This window comes from Micromys minutus (genome assembly GCF_963924665.1).
Source record: "Micromys minutus genome assembly, chromosome: 2".
NCBI classification, from domain to species: Eukaryota; Metazoa; Chordata; class Mammalia; order Rodentia; family Muridae; genus Micromys; species Micromys minutus.
In genome coordinates this window covers 40,771,057-40,788,303 of record NC_137971.1, presented here as the reverse complement: position 1 = coordinate 40,788,303, position 17,247 = coordinate 40,771,057, and the positions used below count along the sequence as shown (strand labels likewise).

The following is a 17,247-nucleotide window of genomic DNA, read 5'->3' as shown; positions in this document are numbered from 1 at the left end:
TTTAAATAATCAGGACCAATAGGTATATAAAACGGGAATTTATTAGACTAGCTTATAGGATATGATCTGGAAAGTCCAGCATACCAGAAAAACAAAAACAAACAAAAACAGTGAGCCAGTATCGATCACAATCTGGAATAGGTTCCAGAAAGTAACATGACCATCAAGAACTTGAAACATACAGCATTGGTACTTCCCACATTTCTCTATTTGGCCTATGCAGAGGCAGATGGACAGATCATGGAATATGACAGTTGCCAGCAAAAACTTAATCGAGTAGTAATTCTTAACTGCAGCTGCCATTCCTGACACAATCTTCTTACTTAGATAGATTAACACATTTCCTGATGCTTGGTGTGCATGTATTTATCAGGCAAATACTTTTTTTCAACATTTGTCCATAAGGGCTACAAAAAGCAATTTGCTTTCAGTTGGCAAGGTCAGCGGTACACCTTCAGTGTTCTACCTCAAGGGCATGTCACCTCTCCATCCCTGTGTTATAACTTAGTCTGAAGGGATCTTGATCTCGTCCACAAAGTATCACACTGGTCCACTATACTGGGCGTACTCCATGAAGCCATCAGTGTATGCTTGGGAACAGAAGGTGTTATAACAGTTAGAACCATAGACATTGGGGAAACTTCATGTAACTTGCTGTCCTCTCAGGACCTGCTTGGGCCTAATCATGCATTTATTACTTCCATTAAAATTTGATAACAGTTCTGGGAAGGCAATATATGCTTCCAATGCATAGTATTTTTTCTCCTACAGTCTGGATTCAAGAGTCCAGGAACAGAGGATAGAACAGAAAATCGTACTACTCAACATTAAAAAATTTGACTTCTTGTTCTGATGCTCTGCTGGTCTAGAAGTTGGTGCCAGAGAGAGTGGGCTATTGCTGTAAAGAATGGGAGCATGTTTTTAGGAGGAATTTGGAACTTTAAGACTTGAAAGCAGTTGAATGCTATAAGCAGAGCTTAAAGAACCATCATCATGGGAACCTGGGGCATAGCAGCGCTGACTGCTGAGGCACCAAGGAAGCCCAGTTCAAAGGCTTTCAGAGGGAAGTGAGGACTTTCACAGTGCTGGACTAGAAGCCATGCCTGTGATATTTGGGGGGGAAATGGCTGCAATCTGTCCCTGTCCTAAAAACCTGCCTATTGCTGAATGAAAATGTGATAGACTCATTTCCTTGATAGAGGAAATTTCAAAACAGCACAGCACTGAATCTGTGGAAAGGCTATTATTGAAAACTTTTAGGCAGTCTTCAATGACAAAGAGCATGTAGCACAAAATTTATACTTTGCAGTTTGCAGAGAAAAAGAACAACAGGAATCTTAATGATGTTAGGGTCTTGAAGCTGCAATTGTTAAGAGATTAGAGAGAGTAAGCAGAGGCCTGCCCTGCATTGGAACGAGAGGGTGTCCTCAGGGCAAGATCCTACTTGCTAGATTTCCAAACTATAGAAGAGAGCTAAAGGCATCGAACCTGGCAGTGTAGTCCATGCCCACTTGCTACTACTGGCTTCAGAGGCAAAGCAGTTGCAAGAATAAAGGGGTGTAAGGCTGGGAAGTGGAGCCTGAGTAGCAGAGATGAACCCTAGATGCTGGACATGCCAGAGTCACACGATGACATCTGCCAAGCAGAGCTCTAAAGACAGTGGAACCAGCACACTGTAGGCAGCAAAGCTGAAGAGGCAGAGCCTCTGAGACCTTTGAAATTAAAGTAGCAGATGCTGGACATGGGGCTTCAGAATTTGCTGCTTGCCCTCTGGGTTCTGATCTTACTTTGGTTCAGTATTTCCTCACTATACCCCATTCCTCCCTTTTGGAATGGCAATGTGTATTCTATGTTATTACCCATTGGAAGTGTGTAAACTTGCTTTTGAACTTTATAGGGGGGTTATAAATATGAGTTTGCCTCCAGAAGAGACTTGGTACTGAGAGTGCGAAAAACTCTGGAGACTTTTCAAGTTGGACTAAATGCATTTTGTATTATGGCATGGCCATAGGCCTGTGGAATTCAGTAAGTTGAGTGTGGTGGTTTGAGTGAGAATGGCCCCACAGTCTCAGGCATTCAACTACTTGGTAACTAGTTGGTAGAGTTGTTTAGGGAAATTTAAGTAGTGATGTCTTGCTGGAAGTACATCACTCAAGGGCAGGCACTGAGATTACCCCTTGCTACTTCCAGTTTGCTCCCTACTTTATGCTGTCATTAAGCATGTAAGCTCTCAGCCTCCCATCTAGCAGCCCTGCCTACTGCTAACTGCCTACATGTTTTCCCACCATGATAGACTCTTATCCTCCATAAACCCAACAAGCCCTTCCTTCTGTAGGTTGCCTTGGTCATAGTATTCAGAGAGCCAGTCCAGGCCTTCCCGGAAGGATGGCCTGAGAGCTTCTGAGAATTGTCTCTACCTTCTGCCTCCCTGTAGGAGGGCTGATGCCACATATGTAGCTTTTACCTGGGTTCTTGGAACTTAAACTCAGCTTGTCATTCTTGAATGCCAAGTACTTTACACACTGATTCATGTACCAACCTTACACCAATTTTTAGAAATTCATATAATAGAACAGAAACCACAATTCCTCCATACCATGAGTCTAGCCCAAAAGTACTTTTGTAAAACTAAGCCCACTATCTACCATACCGGCTCAGTTAGCACAGCTACTGCCTGTGACCGGGTTGCCAGGGTACCAGGAATCCTTGGTACCTGTGTAGGTGAACGTAAGGGCAGTATTCACCTTCTCATCTCCTGAACTAGGGGAGGATGATGAAGATGAAGATGAAGATGATGGTGATAATGATCCCACAAGGAACACATGGTTTCCCTGAGATTATTAGCAATCATGCTACCGCAATAATTCTCAATCTTCACTCTTCAAATGATTTGGGGACTAAAAATTCATGGCTTTGCAATCATTGTTAATTACTACAACATTAAGATAATAGTAAATCAGCCTGCCTCATGTGATTACTGGTATGGGTACCAAAATTAGGTGTGACTGTTTTCACTGCCATCTGCAAAGCTTAAGCAGGTATCTTGATATCTGGGTCATATCATCTGGCCAGCTGGCCAAAGCTGAGAGGCAGGTGGTCTTAGTTAGGGTTTCTACTGCTGTGAAGACACACCGTGACGAAGGCAGCTCTTATAAAGGACAACACTTAATTGGGGCTGGCTTACAGGTTCATTAGGTAATTCCATTATCATCAAGGCAGGAAGCATGGCCGTGTTCAAGCAGACATGGGGCTGGAGAATGAGCTAAAAGCTCTACACCTTGATCTGAAGGAAACCAGGAAGAGACTAACTTCCAGGCAGCTAGAGGAGGGTCTCAAAGTCCACACCCAAAGTGACACACTTCCTCCAACAAGACCACACCTACTCTAACAAGACCACACTTCCTAATAGTGCTACTCCCTGGGCCAAGTATATTCAAGTCACCACACAGGTTCTAACAGAAGCATCAAACTAAGATGAACTTCTTATAGTCCTACACTACTGACTGTGGGATGGGTAGAAGTGTATATGTGTATGCATATGTCCTTATGTTTATGGACTAGACCGTCAAGCCAAACATGTCTTACTAGAAGGTCAAAAGATAAACTCAAAAACCCACACTCCAGGCTATCTGCTAAACAACTCTATAAGGAATACAAAATATTTCCCCATCTTTTTCATTTTAGATTCAGCTATGCATTAAAAACACAACAATCTCCCTCAAAATAAAGTTATTTGACCAAAAATAAATTATGGAAAACATGAACTTAAGATATACATTTATTTTTCACATTTGCCTAAGATAATGAAAGCAACATTAATGTTATATTATGCTTTTCAGTTACAAAAACAAGTGTTACTACCTAAGGATATTCTTGGGGAAAATGAAAGCATTAGTGTTTTCTAAAAGGCCATGTATTATATCATCCACGCATGACTGGACAGGATGGTTATTTCTGCTATTTGTAGGTTTTGATTTGTTTTATTTTTGCTTACACAGACTTCATGACTGTATGTGGGTATGTGAAGGTGAATACAGAGACCCTTGGGAGCCAAAAGTGGGCATCAGAGCCCCCTGGGGCTACAGTTACAGTCACAAGCTGTCTCTTCTTAGGTGCTAGGAACTGAACCTGTGTTGTCTACAAGAGCAGTGGGCACTCTTAGCTGCTAAGCTATCTCTCCAGCCCCTGAAACAGGATGTCTTCTGTTCCGAAATGAAACAGCGGAGTCTAAGGGACAGTATCCAAGAACCAAAACCATCTTTCCGCTCCTGAGGTGAAAGGAAACAGCTGTGCTCTGTGGACTCCAACGGCCATAAGTGAGAGATTATCTCAGAACACATTCCTTGGCTTGGATTTCTATCTGTATCATTCCACAAAAGCCCACTGCTTCAAAAATAAAGAGAGACTGTACTCTTTGGAAAGAAAGTCAGTGTGTTTGAGGCCCAGCAATGTCCAAGAGCTATGGCTATAAAAACTAATGTAGCTGAATACATTTCTTCCCACATACTCATATTCTTGAATGGAAGCAAATCAACCCGAATATTTAACAGAAAAGACTGTGAACAGTATTTTTTATCTTTCTTATTCCAACACTACCTCTTCTCCACTACCTCCCTCTCCAACCCAAAAAGATGATTCTGGGAAGGCAGAAGAGTGTGAAATGTGTCCTGATTTCAGCTGCAGGAATGGTGGGCTCCTAACAAACAGTAGCCAGTGTTTTCCTGACAAGAGGGTTCTGTTTATTAACAGTGTGCCTTTCTAGTCCTTTTTTTCTCTCTTTTTTTTTTTCTTTTGTCTTTCAGCAACCTTAGCAACTTTTACTTCTTGAAGGATCATGCATGCTGGCTCCTTTTACTTCTTCCGTGGACAACATAAATATCCGAAAGTTCAGGAGCCAAACTTCCAAAGGACACGTTCTTTGCCGACTGTATCCTGGGTAACTAAATGAGAGAGAAAGGGGAAGACAGTTGCTAAACATTCCCCAATAGTTTTGAGGAGACTGGAGAAACCTGGAAGAAAATGATTTCAGTTCAGAGACTACATAAACCATCTATTAGGAAAGACAGAAGCCCAGTTACTAATAATAACAGCAATGCCGCTGTTTTTATATGATCTATGACCTAAGAATAAGCTTCACAGGGTAAACAGTAGTTCCCAGTGCATGAAAATGACCTGAACTCAAATGCAGATGTCCAGAGCTGAAGGTTTCTCCTGTATCACAACATGGCTGCTCATTTGCATATCCTGTGCCCCCCCCTCACTATATGCAGAGTCACTACAGACTTCCCTTAGCCCCCAAACCTGAATATTCAGTATCTGCCCCTGTACAGAAAAGCCCCTATCCCATGGCCCTTTCTGAAAGGAACAAGTTAGACAAAGGCACATCATGGCAAAGCAAGGAGAGCTACAGCCCACGTTCCCTACAAAGACCCCAAATGAGGCTGGGCTCAGTTTCCTCCTATATGAGACCATTAGCTGGGCAAATGACTCTACATATCCAAGACCCAAGAGGAAATTCCCCAACACTAAAACCATTCATTATAAATGAAATGACCCAAGCTGGAGAGATGGCTCAGAAGTGAAGAGCACTGACTGCTCTTCTAGAGGTTCTGAGTTCAAATCCCAGCAATCACATGGTCGCTCACAATCATCTGTAATGAGATCTGATGGCCTCTTCTGGTGTGTTTGATGACAGCTACAGTGAACTTATATATAATAAATAAATAAATCTTTGAGGAAAAAAATGAAATGACCCTTCTAAGCTCACATTTACAAGATATTACTTGCCATGGTCCAGGCACCACGCAAAGCACTAACTTGCAGTATGTGCTGAATCCTTGAGACAAGCCAAGTATTTTATTACCCATATTTTATAGCTAAGGAAGCAGCAGTTGTGGATGGGAAGTCCCTAGTCTTAGGACAGAGAACCAGGAAGAATTTTCCCTGAGGACATGGGTTCATGAGGCAGCAACCAGACCACTGAGGTCATGATGAAGAGTTCAGGCTCTCAGCACTAGACACTCCTCAGAGAACCGTTTTTAACACATGTTCCTGAGGATGAAAATGTTAATATACATGAAGCAGTAGGTACTGCTTCTGACACATGTCTGTGCATATGCACATTATTTAGGACTTAATGCACATACCTTTGCTGTCACTGACAAAACACTATTATCAAATTCCTAGTTTCGAATAGTAGGGAATGCATCACATACAATACTCTAGCAAAAATCTCAATGAGTTTATTAAGGGAACAGAACATATTCTCCTTGGCTGCTGGAGAATTAAATGAGTTTAAATTTGTACTTTTAAAACATATTTAGGGACACTGAAATAGAATTATTCAGAGCTAAAGCACTCATTAGTATACATGTATACAATTCTAGAATATAAGTTGCCTTTAAAGTTTTATCATCATCTTTCAAAGATGGGTTTTGAGCTAGGCCTAGGTGGCACCATCCCATTTCTCCAGGTACTTGGCAGGTCAAACAGGATCATCACAAATTTACAGCCAGCGGGCAGCAAAGTCAGTATTCTAGGCCAGGACACCTGAGCAGGAGCTTGTTTCAAAGTAGAAACAAGGTAGAGTATTTGTCTCCTATATCCAAATCCTTAGGATCAGTAATGTTTGAAAATATAGCCTTGGAGGAACAGATTGATGCTTTGCTCTTATGTAAGAGACTGGCTGTGATATACATGCAATCTGCTATGTAAAGCAAGATACGCATCCAGAGAAACTACAGGAAAACACAAAATGCAATTTCCCTGGGTAGCAAAGCTACAAGTCATGTTTATTTCCTTTAGGTTATGCACTGTCAAGAGTGAATCAGAATTACAAGAAAACGTGTTCTTTATTAGCGTCCTACTGAAGGACAACTTGGAAGACTGTGCATTTTCAGTGTTTTTTCTAATAAGGGTCCCTTGGTTCTCCTTTTCTCCCTGAAATAGCCCTGAAAAGAAATGGCAGGCAGTTAAACACCTACAATGGCAAAACAAAACAAAACAAAACAAAAACAGTTCAGGTGACAGAAGGCAACATCTCGTATGATGTAAAATGAAAATATGCAGAGAGAGGACAGGGACAGGAAGTCCCAGAACAATGACCAGCATGAGTATGCAGGGGCTGGAGGGCAGGAAGTGCATTCTGGGATTGTCCAACATATCACTGCACCTGAGACAGAGGGTAGAAGAAAGGGTGAGAGATCAGGCTTGGGGCATGAACCTGAACTAGGGCTTTCAAGACCAAGGAGTAGGGGGAAAGGAGATCACACTTTATCCTTAAGCTTTTTTCAATATTATTTCCAGTGGCTAAGAAGTGGGTATAAATTCTACATTATCAGACAAGAAGGCAAGCATAACTAACTCTCCTAGAAAGGCAATTGCTAAAGCACTTGCATGTGTCTAGGCCAATTGTGAACTCTCTCAAGTGCTTTAAAAGACCCACAGTTCACAGAATACACACACACATAAAGAGGCACACAAATATTTTCATAGAACCAAAGACAATTTCATTAAAAAAAAAAAAAAAACTTTCCTTTCAGTTACTCAGATATTTCTGTTGCTATTTTCTCTGGCACTCCCCTGCCTTCGCCCTTTCTGTTTACTGGCCATAACTGATCACAGAGAATCTGTCCTACCACTGGGAGGTCCATAATTTGAAACAAAAGGTCAGACCATTTCACATATCAATGTGTGCAACCAGTATTTAGAAAACTTGTGGAAAAACAACAACAAAAAACCCTTCAGGCTTAAAGATCTAGAATACTAGCATTAATGAGACACTCAGCCACCATGGGCACATCCTACCAAGACAATGCAATGCTGGAAATGTGTTCAGCATGTGTGAACCCTACAAATGTCTTCAGTACATATGAACTCTTCAAACCTGGCAGAGAAACAAAGCTTTACGGTGTGCGAGAAAGAACTACCTTAGGCCAAACCTACCTCACCTCAGCCAAGCGGTCAAGTAGTCAGACAGTATATTACACCAGAGAGTGGCCAAATTTGCATAGCAGGAAGTTAATACTCAAACTCTGGTTTAACACAGCAAAGTCTGGGTGTGTGTGAAATGTAAAAATCACAAGAAAAGAGCAAGGGGAAAAAATCAATAAGGGATATCTTTGAAAATTGAGCCCTTCTTCTTCCAAAAACTAAAATATTTTTCTCCACAGTACACCCAAGAAACCACAAAAATGGGATCTCAGAGAGTCATGTTTGATGATGAAGTCTTAAAATGCCACTATTTAGGAGGCTGAGGCAGGGGGATTACAAATTCAAGGCCAAGCTAGGCCAACCTGGGCAACTTAGTATGGACTCTTTCCCAAAATAAAATAAATGAATGAATGAATGAATGAATGAATGAATAAATAAATAAATAAATAAATAAATAAATAAAATTGTTTGAGCTATAGCTGAAGGGTAACAAGTGTAAGGCCCTGGGTTTAATCCCCAGTTGGAGGGGAGAGGAGGGAGGTACTTAAAAAGGGGAAATGAGTTCAGAGAAGCTATCTGTAAGAAATCAACACAGTGACCACAAGTCATACTCACTGCAGCACCGGCTTTCAGCTGGAGACTCCTCCCTGAGAGGATCCCCTCTCAAGCACAGTAGTACCACTTCAGAGGCTGTACATAATGTGCCTGTCATGGGGCGGGGGGTGGGGGAACGACAGACGGAGGCCCAGAATACGTGCTTCTACTGCCATCCCCTTGAAGGCCTGGTCTAGAGTCTCCATCTCCTCAGCCATGGTCACTTAGCAGCAGATACAAGGGTGGAAAGACCTGATCCTCAAAGCTGAGACCCTTCAGGGAAGGAAGAGCTCCACAGAACAGGAGATCTGGAAAGGCCCAGCAGGTCTAAGGGGCTCCACAGGGCCAGAGGTGACCTTTACTCAGTGAAGTATCCTGGCATTCCCCCAAACCACCTCAGATTTAGGAAGAAGAAAGGGTCCAAGGGGAGCAGAGGCCTCTAGAACTTCCTCAGAGAACAGGAGCAGATAAACTAAAAGATGTGGTTTCCCCCCCACCCCGGGGCCACCATCAGAACAGGGTAAATTACAGGACTGTTAGAGAAGAAACCCCCTTTTCTCTCACACCCTGACTGGGGAGGTAGCAACCTCTGAAGGTCACAAACAGTACCTCACTTTGAGGATACTATAAGACCCAAGGTCCTGCTCCCCTCTGAGCCACACTAGGCTCACTGATTGCTCTAAAATGTCATTTGCATTGATGGGTACCCAGAACCATGTGTGTGTGTGTGTGTGTGTGTGTGTGTGTGTGTGTGTGTGTGTGTTGGCATGGGTGGCAGGAGACTGTGGAACTGGCCCTTAAACTCTGAAGGTGCCCTGATTCCCTCCCAAGCCCAGATCCATCACTTGCTCTGTCAGATGCAAATGGAGAGGCTGGAACAGAAGAAGGAGGAACCTGCAGCCTCAGGGCTGTGGCCTGACCCACATGCCACGGTCATCTGAACTGTATGCCCTGAGACAGCCATAAATTCACTCTCTATATTCATCATCCACATACACATGTAGCTCACCATCTCTCACCACTGTCCCAACAAATTAACATTTAAAGTATAATCTCCTCTAAATAGAATTTTTTGAATCCTAATGTCACAACAATAAAACTTGTTCCTATCACTATAATTATAAATTCCTAAGCTAATCCTTTTAACCCCAGATAAAAGCATTGTTTAGTAGTTGGGGGAAGAAGAGCAAGGGAAAAGGAGGCTTTAGTTTCTTACAGCACACTGATGCAGAGTAACGTGTACAGTCATTCTCTTAGGAGAAGACTTCTCAACCCTTGGTTAAAGAGCAGCAATGAAAACCGTCCTGCCTAGAATCAAACATGAGAGCTCCTAGAAAGCGAAGACTGACCTTGAGCCCAAGTGTTTAAGACTGTCACATTTACAAGAGTCAGAAAGACAAGATGGGAGGGCCCCAGAAAGATGAGCCCTAAAGGATATTTTACACAGATAATAAATTTCCAAAAACAACAAGTCATATTCCTAGAGCTCACATCCACAGAGCTGACATTTTCTAAATATAAAATCCTATATGGGAGAGAGTCATTTTTCTCTAAGGGTATGTCCCCTGCTAGGTTGGCCATGCTCCTAGGTTGACCATGCTCCAAAGAGATTCAGTGGGTTAGTAAAAAAGAGAGGAGGGACACAAAGTTGGAAGGGGCTGGGAAGGTAGATATAAGATCTAAAAAGTTCTGGAGGAAAAGAAGAAATATGATCAAAGTACATTGCAAAAGTTCCTCAAATCATAAAAATATTAGCTTAACAAGTAAATAAGTCATAAAGAAAACCTGTCTTGGCAGCCATGCATGAATAGTCATGTTTTACAATGGTCTCACTAAAATCTGTGCCTATAGTGCCCTTGAAGTATCCTGACGGGCTCCCAGTGTTCCTTCTCCAGTTCACTGTAGACACAACACTACCCTGCGTGGGCTGAGACTGTGAAATGGGGACCCGATTTACCCATCAATGCATTGTAGCCTCCACTAGTATTCATACTATTCTCTCCTCTCTCAGGATCGCTCGTGGAAGTCTGACCTGGAGTATTCCATCTCTCCATGACTGTGGAGCCATACGGCACTAAGCACCAAGCTAGGGGCAGGCCGCAAATAACTAAAAGCTCCCAAGTACTAGGAGCCTGGTAGATGAGCTTATTCAGAAATATGAAAATTATACAAAAGGTCAGTCTGAGGTGAATCCTGAATCTTGTCATTACAGAGTCATTCACTATTCAGGGAGTTCCTTTCCAGAGGCTTGTTTCTTACTTACTGTACATACACCTTTTGGTTGTTTTGAGACAGGGTCTCAGATAGACCAGGTTGGTTCCAAACCTGCTAGATAGGTGAATCTGGTCTTGAGTGGTAGTCCCTCCTTCCTCCACCTCCTGAGGACTGAGATTACAGGGTACACCATCATGCCTGGGGCTGAAACCCAGGTCTTAATGCACACTCAGCAAGCACTTTACTACCTGAGCCACACCCCAGGCTTCTATTTTAATGTATTTCAGAGATGGGAACCACAGCAGATCAAAAATCAAGCTAACACTGAGGATGCTTTTAATCAGATAAGAAGCTGTGAATTCATCCTCAGAGCCAATAGACAATGAAAAAAAGGAACCTATGTTCTAACTCTTATGCATGAGAAAGGCTGGTCTATATGCCAGTCAAAGGAACATGCCAGATCAGGTGTCCTAACATCAAAGACCCTAGCCCAACCAGGAACTGGGCAAGAACTTGTTACAGAAAACAGAGCTCATGAGGAGCAAGACCCAGTCCTAGGAACCAAAGGTCCCCAAAGAACATTCATGTACAGACTTGGCCCTCCTGGAGGGGAAAGAAGGTATTCAGCAAGAACCAGGACCCTCACAGGATGGAAGGGGTTCTACAGCTCCTACTAGAATGCAGCTTATGTTAGGATCAGATCCAGGTAGACAGCTCAGTAGGTGACTTAGATTTATAACCTAAATGCAGACATTGTAGAAGAGGTGGTTTTATTTCCCAACAGAAATTAAGGCTGTCAACAAAAACTTCGAGTTTGGCACATACTTGGAATATGAATTTGGGAGGGAATTGTGAAAATGTCTCCAATTCAGGTCTTCCAGAAGGACAATCAAGATGCAGCTTCACTGATTCATAAAAACAGGCCCCAAAACAACTGAAGAAAACCCCAGAAACCTCAGCAAGCAATACATCAGAGATAAATGTCAGAATCTGGACTTTAAGCAAAGATGAGACACAGCAATCATCCAGAATTCCTGAGTCTCATCTAAGGCCCTCACCTATGCTGAGGGTTTGTGGAAGCATCTCCCAAGAAGTGCAGTGTTTACTCAACAGAGTCTGAAGAAGGTGCACAGCCTGTCCAGATTCACCCTATGTTGAAGATAGCTCTTGTCTCACAGGAGTGAGTTAGGGCCTAGATGGCCACCAGGAAGTCCTGAAATGAAAGCCAGGAGACTCTCCTGAGGCAAGTTAGGAGTACCCTGCTAGGTACTCCTTCTAACTGAGTTAAATCCCTCTAGCTTAGATACAATGTTATAGCCTTGTTGGATAGGTGTGTCACTGTGGGCATGGGCTTAAGACCTTCACCCTACCTATCTGGAAGTCAGTCTTTCACTAACAGCCTTCAGATGAAGATGTAGAACTCTCGGGTCTGCCTGCATCATGCCTGCCTGGATGCTGCCCTGCTCCCACCTTGATGATGATGGACTGAACCTCTAAACCTGTCAGCCAGCCCCAATTAAATGTTCTTTATAAGACTTGCCTTAGTCATGGTGTCTGTTCACAGCAGTAAAACTCTAACTAACACACACACACACACACACACACACACACACACACTAAGGCCACATATCCAAGTTAAAGCCTAAGCTCTATTTCCAAGCCACAGCATTCACAAGGATATAGGGACCTACTTCACAGGGAAGTCAGAATAAATACAGGAGACAGAGGACTCGGGGTGTTTGCTATCCTCCTGTCACAGGCAGTCAGCGCAATTTTAATTTTCCCCATCACTGGCATCATCATCCAGGGAGTCTTCGATCTGTTTTCCCTCCGATTTCACTCAGATACTGGGTATAAATGTGTCACATTTATAAGAGACACCAGCCACCAAGTACATCTGAAAGCCAAGGGATCACCCTCACCGGTGGTTCATTACTTATGAAGGAATGGATTACGCAATAGTCAAGACCAGTTTAGACAGAAACTCTTTTCCTCTCAAGTTTTGTTTAAAAAACATACATGCAAGGCTTTTTATGTTTTTACTGTGAAAGACAAAAGCAGGTTTCTTGTAAGTACCACAGATTTATTTTCACACACCACATAAAGTATTTATGTTGCTCTCCTCTTGCCACCAAAATCAATAAGCCATTTGAAGGAGATGGCCAAGATCAGACATCAGGTTTCCAAGTACAGTGGACTGTCACCAAATCTATCCAAAATGAGATGGCCACAAGGGTCACGTGGCATTCAGTATGAGTATTATCCTGTGGCCTATTGAATCTCTCAAACAGTGTCTATGAGAACAGCATTCTGTCCTGTACACTGACCAGGCTGGACAGAGCCACCCTCCTTGTAGTCCAAGGGTGGCTGAAAACTACCCTAATAGCTCTCTAGTGAAGCTGAGAGGCTGTAGGGATCTGAAGGGCAGGATGGCCCATGTACATGAGTAGCGGAGGGTTTCAAAGACAAACCTTCAGTGGCCAAAAGTGATCCCTTAAAAGATGAAATGCCACACAAGACACAAACTGTTATGGAAATGATGTTTCAAGTATATCCTTGAATGGAACATAGAATGGAAACATACCCCAGCCACAGCCAGACAATTCCATGTGACACTCAGATGGCAATCTGAAGATATCTGCTTCTATTTCCTTTTCATAATAAAAACTGATGTGCAGGAAAAACTGAGAGTTCACTCATCTAAACAGCGATTATTTCTAGGTGATAAGAATGGTTTATAAATCTTATTTATTGTCTGTGTTTGTCAAGTATTCTAAAATAGAGAATACATTTTATTGTGTGTTTTGTTTTTTGAGGTGGGTGCTGCATGCTGCATAACCAGGTTTCTCTACAGACATGTACCACTATACACTTTTTGCTGTTTTTTCTATTTATTTTTTTAATTACAAGATTAAACAATTAAATGGGTATAATCTGACATCTAATTGTAGATACATAAACTAAGTTAGGACCAAACAAGTAAGGTTGAAGCTTTATCTTACAGTTCCTAGAAACTCCCAGTATATGGTCTAAAATACAAGCTACATTAAGGAATGTCTAAACCAGAAACCAAGGAGGATGGCAAATGCCTTTGATTTTCACATCCAGGAGGAAGGGGGAGACTGATCTCTGTGTTCCAGACAAGCCTGGTCTACACAGTAAGTTCCAGACCATCTAGGGCTAGATAGTGAGGCTCTATCTCAAAAAGAAACAGATAGAAGCAGAGGAGAAAGGAAAGCAGAAAAGAAAAAAAAAATGTCTAAAGGGAAAACTCTAAATGCTCCCCTTCTCCCCCAACCCTCATGGAGGGGGAAGGTGGGGGGGGAGGAGCACTCTCCTTTCGAGATCTACCAGAACTTGCCTGGGCTACCTCCTCATACCACTGGCCCCTTGTTGGGTACAGGCTGCTTAGCCTGAAAGATGCATTAACTTTGTTGTTTAATGTCCCTGGATATTTGTGATGCTTCATACTGACATAAGCTATGGAACCACAAAAGGAACAAGTGTCCAGATTTACCCGTGGGAATCATCTAGAGTAAGTCAGCCTTTAAGAATGCCTGGAGGGGATTCCCTTGATTAGGTTATCTGAGCTGTGAACACTGACCCTAAACAAGGGCAGTGCCATCCTGGTTTGAGTGCTTCATCCAGATAAAAAGGAAAATGCCGTCAGAATGGGAACATACATCCTTTTCTCTTCTGGACTGAGGATGTCATGTGGTCAGCTGTCTCCAGGAGTTTCCTGCTGTGGTAGACTACACTCACGGAACTGTGCACCAAAAGAAATCTTTTAAATCGCAACAGGAAAAATAAGTAAGGCATGCCTGTAGACTCTTACAGTAAGTCCTCTGTCCCTCTCTGTCCCTTCATCTGGCTCCCGTCTTTTCAGTGTTGCCCATTAAATTAGGAGCCATGTTGTCTTACTCCAATGCTACAGAAAACCTGCCAACACAGGAAGAGACTCTGTGGGAACGTTTGTCTCAGATCTCAGATCTGCCATTAAACTAACTTTCCCAGAAGAAATGCCACGTTAACTTCCTGAGCACTACAGGCCTCACTGTTGGTCTTTCATCTGCCTGCGTGAAGCTGAGAATCACACGACCGCCCCTTTTCGGTAACTTTACAGGAGCATATGACCTATATGCCTACCCTCGTACTTTTTCTTCTCATGTCTTACTACTCTCCCCTCTCTGCCCCAAGCCTTTCTCTTTTCCCTCTCCCCCAACTCTCTCTGAAAATTTAAATGCTTAGAAATGTTTTGGGGAAGAGAGAGGGTATAAACAAAGCAATAGATGAAAAATTAAAACTGAAATATGTTTTCATGAATGCCGGCTTCTTTGGAGACTGTCATCCCTGTGACTTGCCTAGTGTAAGTCAAGAAAAGTAAGGAAAGAAAGCACAGTACACCTGCTGTCCACTAACCAAGGGAACTCAGCACGGCTGTGCACTAAACAGTCTGGCGGGGGGGGGGGGGGGGGGGGGGAGCCTGGTTCCTTCAGATTTCTATCCATCTGTAAAATATTCAGAGCTCCTCACACAGGGGCAAATCACAAATCCTGGAGTCAAACATCTGAGTTGCACTTCTCTATGATTCATTGATCACCACCCCATTGCTGATCAGAGAGTTACCCTGCTGTGCCTTACTCCCCGCTGGACAATGGGAGTCAACGTGGTACTGACCTGGTAGCATTACTGAAAAGAAGTCAAGGAATTCAAACAGGTATGTGTGGCTAGACCAGTACCTAAGTCTTACTGACACAAATATTTCTCATTGTTTGTCACTAGGTAAATAAATGGGGTTTTTATGGCAACTCTGTTTGGGCCTTACAAATCCCAGCAAAGTCAGAGTTCTCTCTAAATAGTAAAAGTGTTTAGCCATGTGTTTTCTGATTTGCTGGAGAGAAAAAGGCAGAGATGTAAACAACAAAACTAGTTCCCAGAGCAAATCCTGACTTAGTAATAAGCTGAGCCCTAAACCACACCCAAGGTACAGGAACTCACAAGTTCACAATCACGTACACAAAGGCAGGCTCTTGCCAGCACCCACAGACCCAACACTGACTTCACGTTTAATGTGTCTGTAGAAATGAAAAACCTCACGACCTGATTCTCGGCTCCTTCTTCAAAATCAAGTGCTTTGTTTAGCCATCAAAAAACTCAGCTTAGTTGCACACTTGAGGTCCTGACTTCACATCTGAGTTTACAAAACTGCCACCTCATACATCCGCATCTAAATTGCAAATTGCAAACTTCTCAGATTTCACATCGAAGGCAGCTTCAACCAGCACCGCCCAGCCTCTGCTCAGGCCAAAGCCAGTCTGAGCTACTTCCTTCGGATTCAGGCCTTTACATTGACAAAGAATGCCTATTTCACAAATGTGTGTGCATTATTTTCAAATTCAGGGGCTTAATACTGCCCCAAAAGACGAAAACTGGATAATTATTGAAGTTGAAATGACTGTCACTTTAATAGAACAAAAGACAAAAGACAAAACAAAAAAAACAAACAAAAAAAAAAAAAAAAAAAAAAACCCAAACTCAAGGGAAAAAAATCACTGAAACAGTGTAAGCGGCTATAAACGTTGATGCAAATGGTTCAAGCTGCAGGAGTTTGGAAAAGGGGGCTGGGTTCGTCAGTCATTCATCTCCCATTTTCTACTATTCCTGTTAACTCCTTACCCAAATGGAAGTTCCCAGGAGTGTATTTCGTCGAGCTGAAACATAACAGTCTCTTTAAATTCTCTCGTTTCTCCACGTCACAGAAAACACTCTAAGAACAACGTTTTAAAAAGTGAACCAGGAAGAGTGGTCAAGAAAACTGCTTTGAGGAACTTCGTACTCTCTCCAGTTTAGTTCGCCAGAGTCACCCTAAGCAAAACACTAGGATGCGTGACAGAGCGACAATGCCTAAAGCTAGGAGCCGAAAGGGCTGCAGCCCGGCTGGCAGGCTGGCAGCGCCGGTGCAGCTCTCCAGAGCTCCCCGAGACCCCGAGTCCCCGGCCCGCTCCAGTCGGGGCCCCGAAGCGCAAACCCCACCCAGCCGCAGCGCACTTCCCGTTCGCCTGCCGGTCAAGAACTCCAACTTGACAGCGACAAGCCGAAAGATGAGGAAGTGGCCGCGACCTAGGTGCTGCCACCACAGCGCTAGAACGTCCTAAGGAGCAGTGTGGACAGAGTCCGAGGGCGCTCCACGGGAACTCCCAGCTCGGGGTCCCGCCGCCTGGAGACCCGTACCCGCAGCGCGCAGAACTCTTACCTGGTTTGACCGGTTTGGGAGGTGGCTTGGACATGGCGCCACACGGATCGGCCAGGCTCAACCGCGGGAGCCCAACGCGCAGACGGGAACAGGGCGCCAAGCCTGCGCTACCCGCGGCCGCTCCAGACCTGCGCGCAACCCGATGCGGGACACTCGGGCCAGCGAGCTCCGCAGACAGCCCGGCCTTCCCACCAGGAAGTGACCGCGCCTCGCCGGCTGCTGATTGGCTGCGGCGGGGAGCCCGGCCGAGCCTC

The 17,247-nt window shown here is 43.6% G+C and overlaps 1 protein-coding gene across 1 annotated transcript in view; it reads right to left on the bottom strand.

Moving 5' to 3' along the window:
* Positions 1-17,172, bottom strand: part of OSTF1 (osteoclast stimulating factor 1) — a 44,283-nt gene extending 27,111 nt beyond the window's left edge. Inside the window, exon 1 of the mRNA XM_080912167.1 lies at positions 16,994-17,172. Coding sequence (XP_080768293.1) covers positions 16,994-17,027 — 34 coding nt within the window. The 5' untranslated portion in view covers positions 17,028-17,172. The remainder of the gene's footprint in view (positions 1-16,993) is intronic.
* Positions 17,173-17,247: the final 75 nt, after the last annotated feature.